Below are 26,274 nucleotides of genomic sequence, written 5' to 3'. Positions count from 1 at the left end.
ACAATTGCTGCAAGTAGTACAAAATAGCCCTCAAAGGGTGTAGGAAGGCCCCAGCAGTAGTAAAAACGTGAGAAAAGTATAGATCATTTATTTATAAGTGCATGTGCTATAAGAAGGAAACTTTTTTTGCATCACTAAAGGCTAGTCCTTTCCATCCCAGGGCTCTACATAAAGAAGCATTTAAGTTGGGGATGAGAGACAAGAGTGCACCAGCTGATGTTGCTCATATAGGGCTTCGTTTTAATTTTAGGTGGCTTCAGATATAACCAGATAGAACTAGGAGGTGGAAGAAGGTATGGCACTTTATGACCTGTAGCAGGTACTGCTGCTCACACACATTGGATTGGCAATAAATTCGTTAAACCGGTGGCAAAGAACCGAATTTGGTTGTTGGTCACTGTTTGAGCGGTAGGAACGCAACCCAGTCAAACTTACAAGGCAGTGAAAAGGGCTACCAGCATCTGTTTTCTGGTTCCTTACAAACAGCTTCCTCCAGCAAACACCCACATCAGTCACACAGATATTCCCATGGACCACGGGTACGAGTAAAGTTACTCCTCTCTGTATGAGTGTCTGCAGGAGTAAGCCAATATATTGCCGTGACAAATAATGGCAAATAACACCAAACATTACAGTGTATGTAAACTTTATCCATAAAAAGTAGTTTAACTGCAGTGCACACTGAATTTTCACCCAGGAAGATCTAGTGCATCTGATTTAAGCAAAAATTCATTTATTTAAATTACAAAAATATTATTATTCTTTTCTTTTTTTTTTTTTCTCCTCAAGGTTTTCAAATGGTGGATTGACCGCTCCTGGCTGGGAGTGGCTCACACAATAGATAATTAAAGAATTGTTTTATTTTTCTTTTATTTTATTAATACTGAATAGCATATTCCAGCAGCATATTAAAAGCTCTTTAAGAAAAGACAAAATCCCCAAAATCTAAAAAGGAAAACCACAAGTTAATTACGGTTTTAAATAATTTTAGTTATAGATACAGAAGAAATTTAGACAGCAGTAAAATATTTTTGTCCTTCAGATCTGCCCTGTGCATTGTTCTGATTTCAACCATGTATTAAATAAACCACAAAAAACTAAGTATATATATATTTATAGATATAGATATATATATAAAAATAAACAGCAAAATGGTGAATGTATAAAAGGTATTAACACTCAAGACAGCTCTGGGTGGAAAGGGTTAAAAGTTCAAAACTTTCTCACCTTAGAGGTTTCCATACAATATGAAGAAAATACATAGTGAGGTTTGCTTTCACAGCATTGATGTGTGCAGAGTGGTTAAAAAAGTGAAACATGGGCACTTATACAATGTTTTACAAAAAACATCAAAGAGAAATAACAAACAATAACAATTTCAGGCAACAAGACCACAGGATAGCAAGTTAACAAACTTTTTAACCTCTTTTTTTCTTTAAATATTAGGGATTTATACAAAACACATAATAAAATACCCATGTTATCAAATTACTTCACACAAGAAACACACTGAAGCTCTAGGAAGAAAGTACCTTTGGAATTTGGCACTATAGTTTCACTGATTTTTTTTTTCTTTAAAAGAAAAACTGATCACATTTTGCTGAACACAAACACACCTAAATTGTTCACAATAAAAAAATGACATCAATGCGTCACAAGCCAACACAAACTTATTCTGGAATATTTTTTTATTTTCACATGAAATTATTCTTTTTTAAGCAAACAACTTTTTTTTTTGTTTTTTTTTTGTTTTTTTTTGAATCTTCTTTTTGTTCTTGTTCAAGTAAACCAATTTTAAACTTGTCTTTTTATAAACATAGAACACTTAAGACCATAAGACTCATGATGAAACCACAACTTAATTCACAGAAGCACCAACGTAACACATTTTACAGTAACCTTTCTTCTGTACATTGAAACAGTATAAAATATAGGTAATTTCATGTGCATTAAACCATGGATTGTCTAACTGTGAGTCAGTTCAGCAAAAGGTGACACAAGTAGGTAGCATTTGCCCTAAAACAGGGTAAATATTTTCTTATACTAATCTACAAAAAGTGGTTCTATATATATACTTTAATGAGAAAGTGAGCCACCTAAAATGGCCTTATCAAAAAACTTTACACTGCCTGAAAAATGTAAAAACTATTACAGACCTCTAGAGACTTAAAATCAGACAGTTTTATTTCTCAAACTGTTTTGGAAGTAGTCTGTTAGAAACCAACATTCTGTGCCTCTGGACACATATTGCTATTGTCACCAGTGACCAGGCAGAATGCCAATCCCTGTATAATACTTTCAAGTCTGTTTTTTTTTATTTTTTTTTTTACGAAATGAAAAAAAAAAAACAAAACCAAAAATCAACCAAGAAAAACAAAAACCCAAAACAAAAAACCCAAACAAAATGAAACAAAAACTCCAAGGAAAGAAGGAAACCAAAAACCAGAACTGAAAAAAAAAAAAAAAGGAAAGAAAGAAAAAACATTTTGCCACAGGTTGTTTTTAAATCCTATCATTAATTTATCTAATAATAAATTTCAGTCTTGCATGAATGCAGCAATGTTTTTTCACATTGACTTCCCAGAATTCATAGCTAGATGAGGTCACATGCAAATTTCAAAGGTCAAACTAGGTCAGTAGGAGAACCAAATATGATGTGAGGTCAGAAAGACATCAGAAACAATGACGGGACGATGAAACTTTTTTTTTTTTTGAGACGCCACAGGGACATGCTAGGCAAACGATGGGCTAACGGGCATGGAGATGTCTAGGGAAAAAACAAGGAAGAGGAAAAAAGTTACACAGAATCTATGCAGCACAAACAAAATCACTTTTATGGGTGCAGGAGAAAACTAATGCAAATCTTTTATCAGTAGAGCCTACGAGCCATTCACATAATTTGCATTAACTTACAATACTTGTCAACAAGAACACAATGGAACCCCAAAAGAATCCATCTGAAAGGAGTCAGAGAGAATGGATTCCTCTTTGGGGAGAAAAGAGAGGAAAGAACCAGATTCTACAAATGTAACAGAAAGGTACAGGGAGAGGGGGGGAAAAAGGGTCAGACAACTGAACTTTAAACTAGGTAATGGAAACTACGAACAAAATAACCAGACGAATACAAACAAGAGGATAAAAGCATGAACTGCAAAGGGTGGAGGGTTCAACAGTGAAAAAGCGCCCATTCTTGGCACAATTACTCTAGAGACTACTTCAAAGGATCTAGCTAGCATAGAGAGCTGCTCTTTAGGTATCCAATAAGTTAACAATAGGCAATAAATAAATTCCATTATTTCTGAGGCAGTAAAAATTTTGTATAAAAATAGAAATGCTTTTTACAAATAAAATTTACAGGCCTGTGGCTTTCTTTTTTTTATTATTATTAAATTTATCTCTCAAGAAACATCAAGTATTGTCACTCATTTTATTTTATTTTTTTTTATTTTAAACCCTGTAGCTTTAGAAACAGATCTCTAAATCTTTTTTACATTAATCCTTTCCAAAAAAACAAGAACTTAAAAAAAAATGAAATATAAAGACGACCAGTGTAAAATCAGACTAATATATAACAATACGTTGATTTGAACCGAAAAAAATCAGATCTTCTCAAAAAACAAGTTGATGTAGTGGAAAGACTTGTTTCAATTTTTGTTACAAAGTAAGTGCTTCAACTGGCATGAGGCCATTTTTTTTAACCTATAAACTGCTGGTGCCACCCTGGTAAAATACGATCCATCCATAGAAAACAACTTTTATTGTGTGCTAATGGCACCAGGGTTCACAGAGTTAAATTGCACATTTTTCTTTTGTGTGTGTGTGTGTGTGCTGTTTGGAATTTCAAGACGTTTATTTTTGTTTCAAAAAGGAGATAAATTATGCTGCAAAACAAAATACAGTAACACAACTCAGTAATTACTTGGCAAGGACATGGGAGCCAAGTGTAATAAGGACAAGTGGGGACATGGAAGTGGTAACTGTAAAAATAACTGTCTCTTGGTGAAGGTTGGCTCTATGTTCTTTCTTAACCCCCCTGCAGAGGACAGGTTTGCTCATGGGACTTACCCTAAGAAAGCTAAAATAAGAGCAGTAAGCATCTGGGGTTAAGATCAGTAAGGTTTGCTGTCATTTTTGGAGCGTTTCAGCTGAACCTTCAAGCGTTTCATGCCAATCTGAAAGCCGTTCATAGCCTGGATAGCAGCTTGTGCAGAGACCGGATTGTCATAGCTAACAAAACCTGCGAGACACAGAACAGAGAGAAAGTCAGCTCTAGGTTAGAACAAATGTCAGAAGGCATTTTGTTAGAATTTTATGATTGCTATTTATTTGACACATTTACCTCACTTTCAATTAGTTCTTTGATCACATTTCAAATCCCTTTTCCTCTCCCATTTCCTTTTGCCTTCCTCTTTACCTTCATGGTATTTCTCTACTAGCTGGGATGAAGTTGGCCAATTTTGGTGCAATGCAGTTTCCATTCTGTTATTTATCTACCTACCTTAGAGACTGAAGGTATTTATTACTGTAACACTTTTCAGTGTAGTATCTACATTCCCCCCAGTCTATTAGGAAGTGCTATTTAGGCCAGTCTGCAAAAGGGAAGCTGAAACAGCAAGCCTGGTTACAGAATCAACCCCCAAACTGCCTAAACCCACTGGCACACCTGGGTGTGAGTTCAAGTGTGCTATGGAACATTCATCCCCTTGGGCTCAGCCTAGGACAGTGGCAATATTAATATTTTGTAATTTTACAACTCCTTCCAGTTCAAGATCTCAGGGTACCTTAATGTTAGTTGTTTCAGTTAGTTGTTTGGTCCCCAAAGGGGTACACAACCATCAAAATTAAGCAGCATCATAAAGACAATGGTAGGGTTTGATGAGAACTCCAAGATCTGCTCCTTGTGTGTGAGCACTAACTAGGAGGATAATGCTTGCTCGGGTAATTCAGAATGGCTGGCCTGGCTCTGATTTCTTTTCCCTGGGAGACTGAAAATGTTCTGTTCATAATATATTCAAATCTCCCTGATTCTGGAAGCTCAAAGTTCATTTTCATATCTGGGCCTCCCACTTGTAATTGCAAAGCTCGCCTAACTGCTGCTCTGCCTGAGCTTGGGCTAATTATTACTGTACTCAGCCTGCTGTTATGCATCTGCTTTGAAATGCTCCCTCTTCTTTCCAGTTGAATTTGCCTTAACATATATCCCTTCACTCTCCTAAAGCATGGATGCCACACACTTTGTCTTCACTCCTAACACACAGGCTTCTCAGTGCCTCTCTTTCATCAACCAGCTTTATTAATTTGTGCTTAGTGTCTGTGTATTTCTTGGATTCATAACCTCTCTTTGCCATTGCTTTAACCTATCCTTTTATGGCTCTTGCACTGCTACCCTCTTCCAATTGCAGAGTCAGAGTGTTATCACACTTTCCCCACTGCATAAAATCCTCCCCCCTTCAAGGTATCCTTGTCCAGCTGCTCTCCTTCATAGATCATCCTTGTTTCACCTTAAATCAACTTCACCAAACTATTTAAGACTCTTCTCTGACAACTCAGGCTAACTTCTGTTCCTTCCACTCAAAACCACCTCTCATTTAAATCTCTGCAGACCTTCTCCTGCCCAAAGCCAATAAGCTCTATCCATATTTTCCTGTGTTTGATTATTTGTTACCTCCTTAAGGGATAATTAATGTTCCTCCACACCTTCCTTGGTTTTAGTAACTCTTGCCACTTCTTCACTTTCTCCCTGAGATCATTCCCTCTTAAATTTATTGCCAAATCCTGAGGAGCTTCATCACTCTCTTTCTTTCTTCCTTTCCCCTATTTGTTTCTAGGAGATCATGTCTGTTCACATGACTCCAATCATTATCTTAGCTCTATGTCCTGTGTCTCATTCCATCAGTTCTAGGATTGCCTCAGGGATAGAAAAGGGAACTAGCACGAGAGGGAGGCAGCTGTAGCACTGTCCAGAGAGATTCTCCACAGCTGAGGTGTAGCTTCTCCTACCTACCTTGACAATTCAGCATTTCCCTCTACAGCTTTCCTGACCTTCACTTTATTCTCTTAAGTACATATTACTGCTATGAACTTATCATTGCTGTAGTTCCTTTCCTTCATACCTAGTTTTATCCACCTGGAAAGTAAACAAGTGATCTAGTCACTTGGCATCTGTGGATGGTGAATGAAGAGAAGCAAGCACACTGCTGGCATCAGCCCCTATCATTCAGTTGTTGTTCTGATTCACAGTTTGTCTCTTTAACCAGAATGCAATACCTGCATTAGCTTGTTAGGCTCTCATCTTCTTCCTTATTGAGAACCTTCATTTATAAAGCTTACTGAGGAATCTGGAATTCCTTCCCTTTATTTGTATTTTTCTGATTGCACCCATTCATCATTTTTTGTCTGAATTTTAAACCACAGGTTACATGAAGTGGGAATGATGTTTCTTATTGATTCTCAAAGACCCTGTCATGACAACTCTGATTTTTGTTTTAGATCTTTAGGTATCTCTATAATCAGGATAAATAATTTTCATCATTAAAGTAACAATTTTGCTATAAGGCCGACTGCATTTCTGCACTGATGTAACAGGGTCCCCCCTCCTCTGCGTTACTTACATATCTCATTTTTCTTATTCTAAGGTTTATGAAAGGCAAGAGATAAGCTTGAAAAGTGAAACCCTTTGTCTGCTGAATGAACTAAAGCCCATGGAGCCTGTGAGAACTCATGGAAGAGCACTTCCAGGTGTAAATGCACTGTCCGGTCATCCTCATCACCATTTTATCATTTGAGCATTCATTTTGGGTTGGACTAGAAAAGAAAATATGCCTAAGTCCTTTTTTTTGCAAAGAAAAGGAATTTTTCATTTTGTGAAGCAGTTTTACATAAAGATTCATTACTGTCTATCACTCACTCAGAATGAAGCTTTCCTTCCCATTTCTGCCAATGGACAGACTTGGACAATCTTTACACCTCTTGGATGTTCAACCTATTTCATCTGTAATTTGACTTCTTCCTCCTTTGGGGAGGAGATTGGAAACTCCAGAGTAGGAAGCCCTAAGCATGTGCAAACTATTACAATTACAATTAATTACAATCACAATTACAATTACTATTACAAGGGGCAAAAAGACCAAACAGGTAAAAAACCCAAACCCAAACTGTACCAAGCACCATGACCATTAATGATTTAGCAGAGAAATGGGTTCTTCAGTGGCACTACTGTCGTAGTTTTTGGGTGGGAGGACAAAAGAAAAAAAAATAAGCTTTTTGAAACACAAATATAGGACCAAAACAACAGATAGACAAATCTTGCTAATGAAGCTGAGGAGGTGCATGCAGACTATGCCAGTACATTAAGCTAGCAGGACTAATTCTGGCTTTGCCTGTGATTTGCAGCATCACCAAGCAGTCACCCATTGAATCAGAAAACTCAGCTTCATCTGTCACTTCTACTTTTTGTTTTTAAAGCAGAGCTCCCTCCCTGGTGGCAGAGTATCTGGGAAGGAATACTGAGAAATGGTAATATCAGTGAAAGCTGCCTAAAACCAAAAAGACAGAATTTTCGTCCATCCACTGGTGTTGACACCTCCATTTTCCCTTAAAGAAGGTAACTTTGGTGCATTATTTTAAGTTAGACAATTGTGTCCCACAAACCCAGGAAAATGTGTAAGAAGGTAATCAAAGAGCAGAAAAAAAAAAGCTCAAAAAGCAAGTGTGGGAAACGATCTGATGACTTGAGCCACCTGCCCAAACTAATTTACATTCTTTCAGCAGTCACCACAATTGCTGCATTTCGATTAATGTAGCTTGATTTGACATTTCATCAAGATTCCTGGAGACCTCAACAATGATTTTGTAACCCAAACATACTAACAGAACTGGCTCCAGATCAATGGGGAGTCCATTTCAATTCCACTTTTCAAATTTGCAAGAGCCTTGGGGACTGCTTTAACTCATTGCAGACACAGGCTGGACTATAGTGGGTTAGATATGAAAGATTTTTTAACTCCTAAAGAGGTGAATGCTTCAAAAATGAACTGAAAGACCATGGGAAAATGCAGAAAGAATGTCACATTCTTTCCATCAACTGAATCAACTTTCCAAGTGTACTCTTTTGTCATATATACATTGCATTCCTTTACTCTGGGAAGGAATTGCCATTTTAAGGAAATTCCAATATTTTATGTCAACCCTTATAAAACTCATGTTTAAGAGATTCCTTCCTTCTCCTAAATCCTCCCTGTGTCTTGTATAAGACCATAATTATCAGACCAACGCTCCAAAGACTCCATCAAAGCACTGAACTGGTTCATCTCTGCTATTCCAAAAACATCAGCCCTCTTAATCAACCCTAAAACTATTTTTACACTAACACATCCTCTCCTCCTCTGCTGTGATTTAATTTTCTGACAGCTCAAAGCTCTGGGAAACCTGACACTGATCTTGTGAGGCTCTCTTCATCCCTGCCCTAAGGTAAGGGAGATGCCACCTTCCATAAGACACTGGAACCCACCCACAACAGCTGGAGCTGCATATCTACATCAACTAGACATCAACTGTCTTCAAAATATTCTGAACTACATGTACACACCATTCAGTCACTAATTGCAAAATCTTGTACTTAATTCAGAAGAAAAAAATTCCTGTAATGTAGAAGTAATGGGTTAAACATAGAGCTTTTTTAAGTGGCTCAGCTATACAATAGAGAATAATTAGGTATCCATAATAAGGCAATTTAATAGTATACTAAATGACATTCCCCCACATAGGGTGTAATTAGTTTCATGTACTTGACACATTCATGCGAGATGTCAGACTGGAAGATTATTATTGTTTTTTTCATATCCAATTTTTGGTTAGAAGTAGTTTGTCTGTGCATCTTCCTGCTCATTTGAGGATTAACAGTCCATTATTTTGGAACGATTTTCCAGTATGACATTTCTCACATTGCTGTTAATTTTCTTTCCTGGCCCCTCTTCAGTATAGTGCATGTTACTTTTACCATTTGATTTATAAAATTTGACATACCAAAGCACTTGCTTAAATTGGTCTGTTTGTCAATGAAGACTTTAGCGGAGATAACATTTCCAAAAGGCATGAACATCTGCAGAATGTCCTGGTCTCCAAACTCCTGGGGGAGGTGGTAAATAAAGAGGTTTGCCCCTTCTGGACCTTTAGGAAAATAAAATTAAAAAAAAAAGAAAAAAAAGAAGTATGAAAACAGCTATTACAAGTGCTACATTTAATCTGTTTTTCCATAATACTTACTGAAGCTGATGGTCAGAAAGCATTTTACTTTCCAACTCTGAAGGAACAAAAGCAAGTGGATCATCAAAGGAGCACAGCTGAAATGCAGCTCTTTAGAGCATCCCACCTTGAAAAGTGTTTACTTTGAAAAGTGTTTACTTCATAACGCAACTACAGAAGAAGTTAAATTCATCCTCTTTCTTCAATTTACATGAGGTGTTTTCAGCATAATTAAGGTTAGGAAAACAGGTACAGAATGTATTGGCTCTCAAAATACCCCAAGAACTGCACAAGGAGTCCTCTGCTGCTTCCAACACCTGCCTGGGTTTGTCAGTTTAATTCCAGTTGCAGGAACTTATGGAAATGGAAGGAGGTGAGCTCAGATTTGAGTACCACCGATTTAAACGCAAAGGGCAAGAAAATGGTGCCGATAGGAATAAAAATAATAAGAAGAAACAGATCTTGTGACTTAAAAGCCAGTGAAAAAAAGACATTCAGAATTAAATTTCTACTGACTCACTTCAAAATGAGTATTTTTTGTTTGTTTTTTTTAAAAATATAAATCCCCCACAGAAAGCTCAATCTCCTGGAAGAAGCTTTGTAAAGGAAGTCTTTTTAAAGAAGCTAAAAATTAAGTGGTTGGATTTCAATTAAGTGGCATTAGACTTAGTTCACTTTGCAAAGAAAGGTGTAAACTCAAAGGTACTTTGAATATTTTTTCTTACAGACAAGACTTGAGATATGTGTTATTAAAGGTGTAGGTTAAGACATTTATCCTGGTACTGATAGGTTATTTTTTCCCCCTTACTCAATAGCAACACACTGGAAATGAGCAGTGGATGCCAGGAAGAGTGTAATATATGATGGAACCAGACGTGGCCTCCCCATGCAGGCTCCAGCAGTGTAAATTGTACACAAAGGGAACAAGCATTTCTGCTAAAAACACACCTAGAATAGCCTGATTACATATTCCCTTCCTTAATGGAACCTAACTGTGCCTCAGATGTGATGTCCTTGGTTTTCTGGAGAGGAAGAGGAAAGTGCTCATCAGATTTACAGAGTTCCTTCTGCAACAGAGCCACGGTGCCTCACCTCTCCCACACAGAATCAGGCTGGCTGCTCTCTCTCAGCCGGAAGGAAAAGGTAGCAAAGTTTGCCCAAAAGGAGGAGATAAATGAATTAGATAAATAAAAATTTCCAGGGAGGTGGGGGCAAAAAAAAAAAGATGAAAAAAGCCTGTCACTTGGAACTTTTTTCTTGTTGTCACAAGTAAACTATCATTCCCAGCAATGATTCTTTAAAATAGTAGGGGAAAAAAATTACTAAATAATATTTAAGAGCATATGCACAAGGCAGTTCACTGTGCTTCAGAATTTAATATTTTTATAGCATTTTTCTCTGGTACTTGTTTATCCTCAACCATTCTAGACTCTTCACAATTCCATCAGAAATCATGGTAAGAGACAAAATGTTGTCAGTATTCAGTGGTGGAATTCACTCACTTGAACTTAACCACCTACTAACAGATACAAGATATATAACAAAAATGTTGTGTTTTAAAAAGGATGCTGGCAATTCACTAAAAAAAAATAAACCTAAAGTTGATATGAATGTTTCTGAACAGAAAAAAATTAAAATGACACCAAATAAATATTTTTTTTTCTGGTGTCAAATAGTCTACTGTCACTGACCAAAGGGCCTGAGATGAAAGATAAATGCAGAAAACAAAACAAAAAACCAAAAAAACCAAAAAAACAAAAAAAAAAAGGAAAAAATATTTTAAAAATACCTTCACTTTAAATAATTCAAGCTTTTAGCAGAAAATGAAGGAAAGACTTCAGAGAAAATATACATTTTAACTCGTGTCCCGATACAATAAGCAGCTGGAGGGAAAGCCAAATTTGTCTTCCTAGGAAACACATCCCATAACAGCACAAGATACTATTTCCAAAGAAGACAAAAAATATTTCTCTTGAGGATATTATACTAGGTTTATTTCCAAAGCTTATCCTTGGCAAGAACAGTAGTGACAACATAGATACAGTCTTAGAAAGCATGCAATATTTTCCTGTCTTTGTAGAATTAGCTGGAAATTAGGATGGGAGAAAGCAATGAAAACAGAAACAACCCCCCTCAAAATGCCTGGGAAGTATGAAGGGGAACGGAAGAGGGGAAAAGGGTAGCCTCATTTTCCTAAACACCTTGTAATTAGTATTAATTTATTCTTAGCAATAACTTCCTGAGGTTTATTTGCTGTTGGTGTGGGGAGAGGGGGGCAATCATTCACTTAGCTGCTTCCTCACAAGACCCACAATTAAGCAAAGAACCACTCAAAGCAAAAACGGATCTTGTCATTAGCTCAAAACCTTAATCAGATTAACTCAGAAAATGGAAACTAGAAGACAAAATTGCATCCACAGAGGGATGATTTTTGTTAGTGGCCCCTTTTTGTACAGTAGTTGGTAAATGCTTTTATACAAGGAAGGGATGAGTGGCAAAGTATAACTTGAAGGACAGATGGCTGAAAAGTGAAACACATTAGAGGTTAAAGAAGGTGACAGTGTTAAGCAGGAGAAAACTTGAGGAAGAAGAAATCACAGATTAGACTGCCCAAGGCCTTCCAAGAAGCCTCCGCGAGGAACCAGACGCGTGGTGCCGCTTGGGCTGGGTTTGGCGGCGTGGGCACTTACCTTCCTTCTGGCTGCCCGCGGCGCTCTGCTGCTGCAGCAGGCTCTGGCTGTAGAGGGTGGGCAGCGCGGCGGCCGCGTACTGCTGGATTCCTGAGTAGGCCTGGGTGAGCGCGTCCATCGTGCCGGCCGTGCCGTTCGTCAGGCCTGTTGCGCCGAGTCCTCCGTTCAGGGCCGCCATACCTGAGAGCATTTGAGCAACTTTACAAAAAACCCAACAATAGAGAAAAGAAATTGCACTTGTTCATTAGTGCTTTCCGAAAGTCGTTGGTATTATACGACACTGACAACGACAGCAGTGCATGCAGCTCGGCACTTCACCAAATGGGACTGAGGACAAAGAAACACGACTTTGGCATCAGGATCACTTCAGCACAAGGGTTGCACAGTCAAATGGACTCGCATGCAGCCTGCTACTGGCAAGTACTACAGTGCTCCTGAGAGCCTCTCTGCTCATTCTCCTTGACACCTGTGCTTCTGCTGTGGGTGTCTGAGGCTGGCAGTGTGGGACCTATTTGACCTGTGTCCTGCGAGATGGCCACTGGAAAAGCAGTCTGTGAGGCAACATGCTTTCTCTGATCAGAGTCTTCAGGCCATGACAACACCGTATCAGAAGTGTTTTGTTTATACGGAGTAAGCAAAGAACCCTGATTAACTGCATTTTAAAACATGTCCATTTCAGCCTAAATGATTCTATTATAATTACAGGCTTTGTCCCTTAGGCTTGTGGTCAAGAGATGGACTGCGACACTCACTCTTTGCTTCCACCCTCCTCCTCTCATTCCTCCAGTCACTCTGCAAGTAGCACACCCACAGTGACTAAAAATATTTCATCCAGACTAGGCATCTTTCATGAAGAAACAAAAACATTTATTTCTAGCAATGTTTTTCTTCACAAGGGAAGCAGAGTCACTTTTTTTAACTTACAGCAATTCTACATCCTGATAAGTAACAGAGTAATTTAACTGGGATGGCTGCTAAAGAGGAAATTTCTGATGGGATTGCTAGCTGTGCAGAAAATGACATCCCTCATCCGTGCAAACAGTGTGGGCTGCGTAAGGATTTGTACTACTCTGATTTGATGGTGGACAAACTCCTGAGCTACAGCTTCCCTGCTTTGCTTCTATTGCTCAGCATGGCTCCTAAATGAGTTATGTTGACCTTAACAGTGCTAGCATGTCTTTCAGAAATTCCAGAAAAAGTGAATTTGCTGTTGGAAGTTGAAAATATGGCAGGGTTAAAAGCCCTGTTCATCTTCCACATGCCCAACCCGTGTCAACCTAAGCACTGCGAGACCATCAGGACTGAGAGTCAGGGCATGTTTTCTGCACAATTAGCTACCCCAGCTCCCCAGTTTCTAGGTGAACAGCTCACAAACAACTTAAAGGTCTCAACAGGCCTGTAGAGGTACAGAAGATCAGTCATTAGAAATACTGGGGGGGAGTCAGAATCACCAGCAATCATTTCTTAGACATTGTGTAATGTTTTGATTGGTCTGTGGAGATATGACTGGTGGTGTCATATTAAGACACCAAAGCGAGGAATAGCAAAGAGAAGGAAAGGGCTTAATTTCAGAGCAATGATAGGGGTTGGTATGTAAATCGGGGAAAAGTGGGGAAATTAAGCAGAGGACACTTTATAGTAAATTAATAATTAAGCCTATTAGACTGGGAAACAATCTTCAAGGAAGATGGCAGAAACCTTATCACATGTGTAATTTAGACACAGGAAGAATACTGCAGGGAATTATCCAGCATTGACAGAGGAGGATAAAGATGCTGACCCCAGTATCCTTCTGCCTCTTATGTAGATTTGAAAAGCATATTCCTATGAGTCTCCAATAATCAGGACAATTGCTCAAGTGGCACCTTTTTGGCTCCACCAGAGTCTGTGCCAATTAAGAGAATTGTACTGCATAAATTATACCTTTTGATCTTACTATAATTTGTGTGACTAAACACTTGACAGAGATGTGATATTCTTAGCCTTTCCTTAATAAAATGTCTCACTTTGAAGACTTCTCTTTCCCCTCCACCCCACTTCAGAGCATCACTTTACCCTGATGGGAGGTACTGGCTGCCACTGCTTTGAAAAAGAATCCCTGTCAGAACTCAACAGGCCCGGGTATTTCTTGTAGAATGGTTCCAGTTATAAATCTGTATTGGGGTTGGGTGGTAGTGGGGAGATAAAGCAGTGGTTTCTCTGAGAAGCTGCTGGAAGCCTCCCCTATGTCCTACAAAGCCAATGCCAGATGGCTCCAAGATGGACCTTCCACTGGGCAAGGCTGAACCCATCAGTGACAGTGGGAGCACCTCTGAGGTAACGTGGTAAAGAAGGAGAAAAAACCCTGTGCAATGGTAACTGCAGCTAGAGAAGAGAGGAGTGAGAATGTGTGAGAGAAACAGCTTTTCAAGGTCGGTGGAGGAGGGGCAGGAGCTGCTCCAGGCACTGACTGAGACTCCCCTGCAGCCCCCGACGCAGCCCACGGTGAGGCAGCTGTGCCCTGCAGGACATGGGGGTCCATGGGGGAGCAGAGATCCACCTGCAGCTCATGGAGGAGCCCACATCAGGGCAGGTGGATGCCCAAAGAAGGCTGTGACCCTGTGGGAAGGCAGTGCTCCTGGCAGGACCTGTGGAGAGAGGACTGCACTGGAGTCGATTTACTAGCAATACCTGTGACCCCGTGGGGGACCCATTCTGGAACAGCAGGTTCCTGAAGGGAAATGCCATGGAACAGTGCAATTTGTGGAGTGTTGCAGCTTTTGGAAAGGGACCCACATTGAAGGAGCAGGTGGAGAACTCTCTCCTGTGGGAGGGACACCATGCTGGAGCAGAGGAACAGTATGAGCAGTCCAACCCTGTGGAGGAAGGAGCTGCAGGAACAGTGTGTGATGAACTGACTGCATCCCCCATTCCCTGTCCTCCTGCACCACTGGGGACAGTAGGTGGAGAATTCAGGAATAAAGTTAAACCTGGGAGGAAGGTAGGAGTGGGGAGAAGGTGTTTTTAAGATTTGGTTTCATGTCTCATTATTCTACTCTGATTTGATTGGTAATAAATTAAACTAATTTCCTAGTCAGGAATGTTCTGCCTGTGATGGTAGTTGGTAAGTAATCTTTCCCTGCCCTTAACTCACAAACCTTTTGTTACATTTTCTCTCCCCTGCCCAGTTCAGGAGGGGGAGTGATAGAGTGGCATTCAAAACATTATAATAACAATAATAATAACAAAAACAATAAGCAACAATAATTTTTACAATAAATTATGTATAATATTTTATATTATATATTACTAGTAATAATAATTTGATCCTGAGGCTGACTGTAGTCTGCTCTGATGTTTTGTACTTATGTTTGTGTCACTGCTTGCATGGGTGTACACACAGGGCTGGTTAAAGTAAGGGCTCCTGATAAAGTAGCTTGTATCTCTCTTTTTATTAGTGTTGAAATAACTGGATAACAGAGCATGGCATTAGGATACCATGTTATCTTTCGTGAGTCATTGGCCTATTAGATAAACATGCTTTGTGTTGCAGTGGGCAGCATCCTCCCCCTCCTTTCCCCTGGAATCAATAGCACCTTCTCACCCAGCGGTTCCAGATCAGCCATCAGCCCACGGCAGTGCTCTGGGGAAGGGCACAGCCACTGCTGCCACAGCCCACGTGTGGCATACCCCTCCCTCCTGAGCAAAACAGAGCTGCAGAAAGCACCCAACAATTTTTCTGTTCTTACATTTTTATTAAATGTGCAAGGCCCAGCTGCTGTTACACATCTCTGCCATCTCTTTATTATCTCTACCAATACACCTGAGTCACACAGTGAACTCTGGTCCCTTCCTCCCTTCTGTGAAATAACCTTTTGGAGCCTCTCATCTATGGTCTTCTACTTTTCTGAGTTTCTCTACATAATACAAAAGCAACAAAGCTTGGCAAGTCCAAAGGTCTCTCGAAGTTCTTTTCAAGCACCTTCCAATCTGTCATGAATAGTTTTATCTCTGTTTTACAGATGTAAATAAGGGGGCAAAAAGGCTAAGTGACTGCCCCGGGGTCACACACAAATAGTGTGCCATAGTATCCTGACAGCATGGTTTTCTTTCTTAATTGCAAAGAATTGCTTCCTCCCTCTTTAGTGATTTTTCCTCATAATTCATAATTCTTTTTGTTACTTAGAATTCTTAAATTTACATGCTCAAAGAAGATAGTCTAATGTTTTGCCATTTAAAGTTTTAGGTGCTTCAAGAACAACTGAGGGAAGACTGAATCCCCACGCTTAGGTACAACTGCTGCTAAAACCTTGGAGACACTTAAACTTACCATAGTCCACTTTATTTAAGGCCTCCAGACACCTTTTTAAAATGCTTCTCTCTACAATGACAGCACTATCAGTCTCCATACACAGCTTTTCACAGACCCAGACAGGACTGAGAAAACAAAAGTCTTCTAGTGAGTTCAGCGTGGAAGACATTCTCCATGCAGGGCATGGAGACTGATTCTAGGATTCTCACATGCAGGGCAGGACATGGCTTAGGTAGAAGAGCATCTCTTCAAACTTCTATATAAATCAATGCCCAAGCACAGAGCCACCTTCTGATTAATTTTTGGGTTAAGCTCTGCTTGACTTATGCTTTGGATTTTCTAATTCTCCAACAAGATGCATGTCACTCAGTTCCCAATTTGCTGCACAGTTACTTAAGGAATGTCCATGGCCAGTGAAAATTTTTTATGGGCCTGCTTATGACCATGGTATAAGCCATGTCATGAACATGACATGAACATGAGGTTTTCCAAAGGTAATCTCCCAGGTGGGTTTGAGTGTGAATGACTGAGTCAGGCATGGTCATCAGGAAAAGCCCCATACTGTCATTAAAATAGACATGGAGCTTATTGTAGTTTGACCAATGCTTCACTATCATCAGCATCGTGAGTACCAGAAAGTGATAATCAAATTCCCTTTTGAAGGAAACAGTGCCCTAATGCTGAGCTGTGTCATAGGGAAGCAGTTTCCCCTCTTTAGCTCTCTCTCATGTATGTATATACATAGACAGACATACCCACATACATTTTGTAAGCACTATGCACATATCCATAAAAACATCCATGAAGAAGATTTGGGACTGCAGTCACTGTCAGTACAAGTCCATGGAGGCAGTGTTGACTTAAAACAAACTGAAATTTGGTACCAGGTTGTGAATACATCATTAATAGTTCATATATGACACATGCAGATAAGTTTGCACATATATCACCTCAAAATGCTTGCTGAGAAAATGTAAACTCTTTGCTTGCAGCCTAGCAAGGAGCGTTAAACGGAGTACAACAGGAGGGTTCCCACACAATGAGCTCACATGATTCACTCCTGCTTGGTTTTGATGAAGGGGTACAATATGTTGGAGTGCTCCAGTGTGCCTGGGTTCTTAGTACTTGTGGAGGGGAAGGACTGGGATGTCACATTTTGCTCTTGATATTGTGATTTTTTTTTATACACCAAGTGAAGCACAATGACTGTTAATCAGAAAGGACATTTAATGGTTTCTTACTCATGTCAGGATGGATCTCTTACTACAAGAGCTCATGAGATGAGAGAAGGTAAGGTATGCCATTTCCAGTGGCTTGCTTTAACACTAATGGAAAAACATCTGCCATTTTGGGACCTAATACTCATTTTTCTTAAGTTGTCCTTGAGCTGTATCTACAAAGAGTTGTTTTGTGTGAAATGCACATGTCCTTGCCAGAAGCAAGTCCTGTTTTACACGAGACCCCATGCAACCATTCAACACTGCTACATGGACATCCATAAGCCCCCTTCCTTCCCAGCTCCCAACAATGCCAACCAGAGATCACAGAACAAAAAGATTGTGTGAGCAGCCAAGTAACAGTGACAGAAAGGACATCATGCAGAGCATCAGAGTGAGCAAGAGATACTGAGGAGGACATCCATTCCTGAGGGTACATTATGATGGGTCATGGACTGGCAATGACCAAATAGATTCCTTGCATTGCAAAAGGAAATGCAAGGAGCAACAGCAGCTAAAGAAAAAAAGAGGGAGGGGGAAAAATGCATCTGGGGAAATCTCTTCCATTATAGGCAAAGGTGAAGTCATCATAGCAGAAACAATAAAAAAAAAATAAAATTCCTTCTTCTTCAGAAAAATCTGGACCAAGGCTCAGAACAAAGAAGAATGTTCTAACAAGTGCTGGCATCTACTTTGCTGGAGATGCCAGGGTTTGTTAAGATGTCATAGGATAGGTGTGTGTGCTCTGGCATTACAGGTGACTGACTGCATGTTCTCCCATACTTGCCAATTAAAAGCCAAAGACTTGCCTTCATTTTTAAAGCAAATTGCTCTCAAGTCAATTAGATAATTCTTACAGACGTTTAAAAGGACTGCCTCCGTGGCAAACATCTTTCTTAGCACTACATTTCTGAGTGAGGTTTTGTACATTGGGGTGATACACCTGTTGTCAGACTCCCTCAGTGAAAAAGGAGCCTCTCCAATAACCTAGAAAACCCAAATCCCCAGTGACAATTCTTTTACCTTCCATATGTACTGCAAGAAGAGGAGTCTTTATGCAGGGACACAAGGAAATTCATTTTGCAGAACAAACTGTGTGAAACTTAAAGACTCCAGGGAACTACATATGCAGTAGTAGTAGTATGGAACTGAATCAACTTGACCCCCTTATTTGGTGTAGAGATTAAAAATCATATTATTACTTTACAATTGATAATTTTTGTGGCATGATTATTGGGGAAGGCTGTCCACCACAGCAATAAATACTCACTGTTTACGGTACCTGCTAGTGCATTAATATTATTCAGTCCAACAGTGGCTCCAGCCAGTCCTTGGAGAGTACCCAGAGAAGTCAAAGAATTCATGGCCGCACCAGCTGTGGAATTAGCAGTTGATGCAGCCACTGAAAGGAAAAAAAGCAAAGCAAAATTAAGGCAATTAAGTTTGTTTATTTTATTTGATCACAGAACAGCTTACAATCACACACAGGAGCACAACAGGGCTACTTGCAAGGAGAAGTAAAAAAGAAAATGAGACCAACAAGACCAATCTTGTTCAAGACATCAACAGTGTGATTGTTCATGGGAAGTGTTGATGAGTCTAGAACTGCAAATACTAGATCACAAAATTCAGTACTGTGCTATTATTTGCAAATATAATACTAAACCACTATGTGTGGGATCAGACATTTTCTCAAAAGTTTGTCAATTAACCTAGCAACCCAGGCTAATCAGCTAACCAGGCTTTTGGGATTTTGCCACACACTTCAAAGTCCATCATTAAACAAACAAGAATTACTCAATAATTTTGTCACTCAGCAGATTACTGTTCTGGGCCCCAAATGGTCTAAGACTAAGTTAAATTATTCTAAGGGAAGGCACTATGCTCTAGGACACTGTATGAACTTCATTTAAAGATCTGAAGATTAGAAAAAGAAGGGTGACCAGGCAAATAGAAAATGTAACTACCATTCATTTTATTGCAGGCTTTTATCCTGGCCTTTGTGCATAGATAGTCATGTATATGCACCCCTATGATACTGTTTGTATCCCCAAAAGCTCTGCCAGAGGGGAAAAGGTGGAAAAAATGTCCTTGATGTTACTGTCAAAGGAATGATGAAGGTGGGTGAGATGAATCAATCTAAATTATGTGTTTAGGGAGAGAAAGAGATTCACTCTCTTGTCATAAGAAAGTAATAAAGAGTCATCATTTGGGATAGGTTGGGTGAATTAGAAATACCTGTCTCACAGAAGGGCCTTGAAAAACCAGTGTAGATTAAACACTCACTGTACTTAACTCACAGGTAGGTAAGGTATACCAGATGAATCACACTCATAAAAGCTGCAGATGCAATTAAGTTTTTATCTTGTCTCCTGAGCCCTACTTTCATGTATAAAGACTTCCTTTTTTTTTTTTTTTTTTTTTTTTTTTTTTTCTTTTTTTTTTTTTTTTTTTTCTGTTATAAAGTTGCATTATCTTTGGAAAAAGTGAACATTTAAAGTCAGAGTTTTGTTGATGATGTACTGGAGGCACATCATGTCTACAACCATGTAGAACCATTTTTAGCTCCTATTCATTACCTAGGTATGAAATAGTTAAAACCACTTTTATATGATGCTTTTTTGGGCTGTCAAACACATCAGATTACCCAGTGAACCCTCAAGTAAGTGAAGTCTCTAGAGCTGACAGGACCCAGTAAGGAAAACAGGAGGTAACTTTTTCATTCTGTGGGGAAACCTTGAAGCTCTAACCTACAAATAACCTGCCTTTGCAACATTAAGACCCACCAAAGACAAGTTTTCACACTCTTGGGGCCTCAAAGTACAAAGAACATTCTTGCTGTGGGGGAAGAGAGATTTCCAGACACTGTAATGCAGTCCTTCCTTGTCTCTTAGCATCTGTGATGTTAACTCAAATAATTTTATATGTTGCAAATAGAAGCAGCTTTGATTATTCAATCTGTCCCCACAAAGCAATAAAAATCCAATAATGTCTTTGAATAAAAAAAGTAATTAAAAAAACAAGTAAAAAAACCCACTTTCTTCAGATAATGTGGGCACCAACAGAGAAGAAAGGAAAAAACAAAGTGAATTCCCTGTGACTAACACTGGTATGTGTTTCTGTCAATGTTCATTAGCAAATTATTTAAATGAAGTATATAAAACTCAAATCTGAAGGATCTGATTAGTTTTGACTGGACTAAATTCCATCTATTTTCTGTTTTAGAGGATTATTATCATTTTCTCTTGAGGAAACACATATAGTTAAGAAATGAGAGAAATGGGGACTAGGAAACTGCCTGTAAATTACATTAAAGCTGGGGGCAAATATCTCCTGTGAACAAGAGCCATATGCTTATGGATTGGCAGCACATCTGTTGGAGAAGGCAAAAAAAATCTGCTTAAAACCTTCCCTCTTGTGCAGCCCACAGTGAATTATGGAGGCTCTTATAACTGGCTGCTCAAACACATGCTCCAAGGATGGTCAGTATCTGGGACCAAAATCTCTTATCTTCTTTTTTTGTCATCAAGTTTCTCAATTCCCTCAGGCAAATAAAGAACAGGTGCCTCAGTGCTTCACCCACTTGAAGCTGCAATGCAGATTATCTAGTTTGCCTGAATAAGGACTTGGCACATACTCACTGTACAATACTGGTTGAACCTCTAAAGCACCTCAGGAATGAGTGTCATATTGTTGTGGTATTTCTTTTGCTTAGCAGTGATCTGCCTCACAGACACAGTGGGACAATGCTCTTTTCTCTTTGGCTTAGTATTTCTTTGGGAAGAAAGAAACTGAACACCTGTGTAGTTTCTACCATCTTATTGAACCAGGGGTGAATAGAAATGAAGAGAACTCCTTTTTTTGGGGTGCTTGGAGAGATCAAGCAACCACTGCGTAAGGCTCCCTGAGAGACCCCACACTAATTGATTGAGACCTGCGTGTATGAAATATAGACGAAGACAATGATGAGCTAAAATATTACCATAAAGGGGTTATGAAAGGTCCAAAATATTAACAAAGGTGAAAATTTGTAACAAAATGCCATATAAAACCAACAGATGAAGCAATGGCATGCCTTGTCCCCCAGAAATCTAAAGGAAGATGAAAGAAAAGTTAAAAGGTCCTATAAGACAAGTGTGAAGGCTTAATCCAGCTGTAAGTTTTTACTTTGTGTGCTCCCAAATGAAATCCATCTAGAGACAAGGACTGTGCTTCTCCTGTCCTTTGCCATTTTCCAGTTCCTTTCAACTAAAAAATTGTAACATATATTAAACTGAAGGGAAAGAAGAAAAATCACATGCCTTGTGGTAACAGCAAATGACTGCACTACTTTGGGGGAGCCTGTATAACTCTTTTGTGTCAGCAAAACTCTCGGGCTCCACAAATGCTCAGAGTAATGGCAAAGGAAGAATAATTCACTGTCAGAATACTTTCTATATTTATGTCTTTTAGTTGTCCAGAAGACAAAAATAGATTGGCTACCTACATAATTTATAAATTGGGTTTTACCAGGTTCCTCTGACACCAAATAAATGAAAAAAAAAAAAAAAAAAAAAGAAAAGAAAAATCACAACTCCCTCCAGCCTCCACACCAGAACATTCACAGAATCACAGAATATGCTGAGTTGGAAGGGACCCACAAGGATCATTGAGTCCAACTCCTGGCCCTGCACAGGACACCTCAAGAGTCACACCATGTGCCTGTGAGTGTAGTCCAAACACTTGAACTCTGTCAGGCTCGGTGCTGTGACCACTGCCCTGGGGAGCCTGTTCCAGTGCCCAGCCACCCTTAACTCAGTGAAGAACCTTTTCCTGACATCCAGCTTAAACCTCCCCTGACACAGACTCAGGATATTCTGTTGGGTCCTGTCACTGGTCACCACAGAGAAGAGTTCAGTGACTGCCCCTCCTCTTATTGTGCTTCTTCCATTTAACTGATTCAATTTTTGCTATCAGCTTCAAGCTTCAAGCCAAGAAACTTGGCCTTTGGCTAATACATTCTTTGACAGGGTTCTCTTTGATACAGAGAACACGTTTTTATTTGGAGTGGTTGCTCTATACAATTCAGATATTTGTGTTTATCTAGTAATGCTGCACTTACAGAGATTTTAAGGCTGGAAGGAGCTGGCATTTTCAAATGTTCTCAAAACATTCACTTCTGCCATTATGAACAATTTACCAGTGGTAATAACACCTTTTAGGTCAGTGGGTTTTTTTGCTTTTGTTTTTGTTTTTTTCAACAGAAATATGAACTAGCAATGAGCCATTTATCTTTTAAATTTTAATAACATGTTAACACAATTCCTAAATATTATGCCAACCTAGAAGAACAACAGGAATTAGCATAGAAACTTTTGGCCATTCTTTTGGCTAGCTTATGTCAATAGAGTTATAATGATTTACATCATCTGGATTTGCCTCAGCTGGAAAACTAGATTCAGGATAACAGCATCTAGGAAAGGCAATGATGTGTAAATATTTCTTTGGCTTTGCTACACACACTGTGGATGGAATTAATTTCCCCACCTTTGTCAGCCTTGTTGTTAGTTTAAGCTAGTCTAGTCAAAATTAGACTGTCTCTGAAATTTAAAGACCTCCAATTCAGACACCCTACCTTTAGATTTCTATTTCAGGTTGAGCTGAATTGCTCTAAAGAGCACACGGATGATCTCAACTACCAGATGCTACTGGTGCCTTTCCCAGTTTTCCCTCAAACTTTTTGTGCTGCCCTGGCTAAAGCAATTGCTATGATTTTTGTTGCAAGGCTTTCTGCTTCTTCACAGTTGCTGCCTGTCTCTTAGAAAGCTGTATCTTGGAGGCACAGGCACATTTTTGTCACGCCTATTTACTTCCTTACACCTCAGACCAAAGACTTGGTAGAGCTTCTTGCTATACTGAAACCACAAACTTAGCCTTGTCTGTAGTACAGCCTTGGGCAAATCCCACCCCTCCCATGTCTCGGGCTTATTTGTAAAGTGAATCATAGAATCAGAGAATGGTTTAAGTTGGAAGGCATCTTTAAAGATGAGAAATGAGTGATCTTCAACTAGAACAGGTTGCTCAAAGCCCCTTCCAATCTGACTGACTGTTTCCAGGGATGGGACATCCACCACCTCTCTGAGCAACCGGTACCAGTGTCTCACCATCCTCATAATAAAAATTTTCTTCCTTGTATCTAGTCTAAATTTTTTAGTTTAAAAGCATTGCCCCTTGTCCTATTTCTACAGATCCTGCTAAAAGGTTTGTCCTGATCTTTCTTGCAGGCCCACTTTAAGTATTGAAAGGCTGCAATAAAGTCTCCCTGGAGCTTTGTCCAGGCTGAACAACTTCAATGCCCTCAGCTTTTCCTCACAGAAGAGGTGCTCCACCTCTTTGATCATCTTCAGGAATTCTTTTCCCACTGTGGAGGTCAGAGTCCAGGAAGGCTGCTGAAGACAAAGAACTCGATAACCCACCCTCTGACTGTTGCACTGAAGGAAAGGACCTATTCCAGACACATGAGCCACTATGTTTCAGCAGAGAAATGGTTTGCAGCATGTAGTCAGGCTCATTCTTTCCTTAATATTTTTGGTAAATGTCTAAGTGAAAAAAAAATTCCAGTGACTTCTCAGCAAAGTCCTATACCACAAAACCCCCTGGATCTCTTGGAAACTCCCTGCTATATGTGCTAACTTGGCACTATTTATGGCCAATGTAAACTGCACTTCTCCATTCCTCTCTGCCTTGTCCTGTTCTCTTCCTCCTCTTCTAACATGGGCACCCTGTCTGGAAATGATACCCAAACTACAAGTCTTGGAGTAAGATACTCAGCACATGAGGCATTATAAACATTTTAAGGGAAATTTCTTATTGGAAACATTATTTTGGTTTTAGGGCAGGTTTAGTGGCGAGAATGGGTAAAGAAAAGCAAGGGCAGCTTCAGCTCTTTGCAGACATAGAGAGCTGCTCTGCACCCTGCCAACCCCATCCATGTGAAGAGCAGCTGTAATGTTTCTGGAGCAGAACCAGATTTCTGGTGCTGCAGGGCTTCAGGGCAGTTCCAAGACTGGCTTAACAATACTGGGACTTTCCACACAGAGATCCCCAATGGTAACTGTGTCAGCCTGCTGACAGCATTCCTTTAGGCAGCCCCTGGTTACACTCCACAACTGCCTGTCACTATGAATGCCTGGCACAACAGGAAACTCAGTGTTGAATCTGATATCAGCCACTTGCTTTTCACCACTCACCTGTGAACCACAACTTTGTTCTTATTGTTCTACTTAATGGAGAGTTTAAATAACTCAAGTGTTCAAAGTACTTCTTCTGCTCCAGTTGAGACATAGTAGTGCACCAGGGATCAATATTGCCCACAAGTTTTAGGTTCAGTATCTCTGTGACTAAGCATGAGAAGTTGCAGAGAAAACGGTCACTTCTGGGAGATACTACTGGCAGATCTGTACTGGCAGTTGTCTAAGTCCAGAATCCTCTTTCTTGTACTGAATTTGGGTTTATTTCTGATTTTCTGCTGCCTTCCTAAGCTCACTGAGTCCAAGTGCCAGATGAAATGGATGTGAGACTAGTGCTGACTAAATGGCTGTCATTCAGATGGATTCAGATGGGCAGAACTGGCCAACATGAACCTTATGAGATTTAAGAAGGATAGATGCAAAGTCCTGCACCTGGGGAGGAATAATCCCTTTCAATAACTCAGCTGGGGATGGGTGGGCTGGGGAGAAGGTTTGCTGAAAAGGACCTGTGGGGGTCTTGGTGGGACGTGACCATGAGCCAGCAGCATACACTGGCAGCAAAGAAGCCAAACAGCATCCTGGACTGTGGAAGAGGAGCCAGGAGATCCAGGTGTCCTCTGTACTCAGTGCTTGTTAGATCACATCTAAACACTACATGCAGATTTGGGCTCCTCATTGCAAGGAAAGCATCGATTGGGTGGTGCGAGTTCCGTGGAAGGTCAGCAAGTTGGTCAGGGGTCCAGCACTTGTCCTTTAATGAGCTGGACTTGTTCAGGCTGGAGAAGACACAGCTCCAGGTGAACCTAAAATAGCCTCCTAGTGCTCAAAAGGAGTTCATCCACTAGATAGAGCAATAGTACGTGGAGGGAAGATGAGAAGTACATTGGAACAAGGGAGGTTCCGTTCAGAGATAATTAAAAACCTTTGTACTGTGAGGATTGTCAAGTTCTGAACAGATTACCCAGATTCCTCCATCTGTGTCCTTGGAGGTTTTTAAGATTTGTTTGGATCAAGCCCTAAGCAACCTGATCTCACATGAGCAGGGAGCTGAGCCACAGACGTCCCAACTGACCTTCCAACCTCAATTATTCTATGGGAATCAGAGCAGCGTAGGAGAAAAGAAGAGAAAGTCAGCTCACACTAAGGCTGAATGAAAGAAGGCTTAAGAATGAAGATGTGTTGAAAACGGAACAGTAGAACCAGTTTCTGTTCTTGGGTCTGTTAACAGAAACAGAGGATGACACTGAATGTGCCACTTAACTCTCATCTGTGGTTTTGATTCTAGGCTGCCACAGCTACACTGTGTGGGTGAGGTTTCTAGGGCCCAATCTACATCTGAAAAAAGAAGTTCTGACCTTGGATCTTTCCTTGAGGTTTTAGATTCCTCTTAGATTCAGCAATGTGCAACAGAAAATAAAATCACAGTAGAAGAATGTAAAGAAAGGATATAAAGAAATCATATGAAGAGATGTGGCCAGAAAATAAAGTAAAACAATAAAAAAAAAATATTTCTAACAGCTCCCTAGTCAGTGACAGAAAAAAATGGTAAGCATTTATAAAAAAATTATAAGGACAAAAGTATAAGAAATATTAAACTCAAAGTA

At 39.8% G+C, this 26,274-nt stretch overlaps 1 protein-coding gene across 7 annotated transcripts in view; it reads right to left on the bottom strand.

Annotated features, from left to right (window-relative positions):
- Positions 1-1,516: 1,516 nt before the first annotated feature.
- Positions 1,517-26,274, bottom strand: part of LOC131592837 (CUGBP Elav-like family member 2) — a 370,538-nt gene continuing 345,780 nt past the window's right edge. For 3 of the 7 annotated variants that reach the window (XM_058864644.1, XM_058864641.1, XM_058864645.1), the window contains 5 exons: positions 18,724-18,843; positions 11,934-12,131; positions 9,025-9,168; positions 4,066-4,237; positions 1,517-2,767 (listed from right to left, as the gene is read on the bottom strand). In XM_058864644.1, the coding sequence (XP_058720627.1) occupies positions 4,110-4,237; positions 9,025-9,168; positions 11,934-12,131; positions 18,724-18,843 (590 nt within the window). In that variant the 3' untranslated portion in view covers positions 1,517-2,767; positions 4,066-4,109. Of the gene's footprint in view, positions 2,768-4,065; positions 4,238-9,024; positions 9,169-11,933; positions 12,132-18,711; positions 18,844-26,274 lie in introns of all 7 variants that reach the window. The other 4 variants (XM_058864642.1, XM_058864647.1, XM_058864643.1 and 1 more) reach the window with 2 other exon arrangements.

Source organism: Poecile atricapillus, chromosome Z, assembly GCF_030490865.1.
Source record: "Poecile atricapillus isolate bPoeAtr1 chromosome Z, bPoeAtr1.hap1, whole genome shotgun sequence".
Classification (NCBI taxonomy): Eukaryota; Metazoa; Chordata; class Aves; order Passeriformes; family Paridae; genus Poecile; species Poecile atricapillus.
This window is presented reverse-complemented; position numbering and strand designations above follow the sequence as displayed.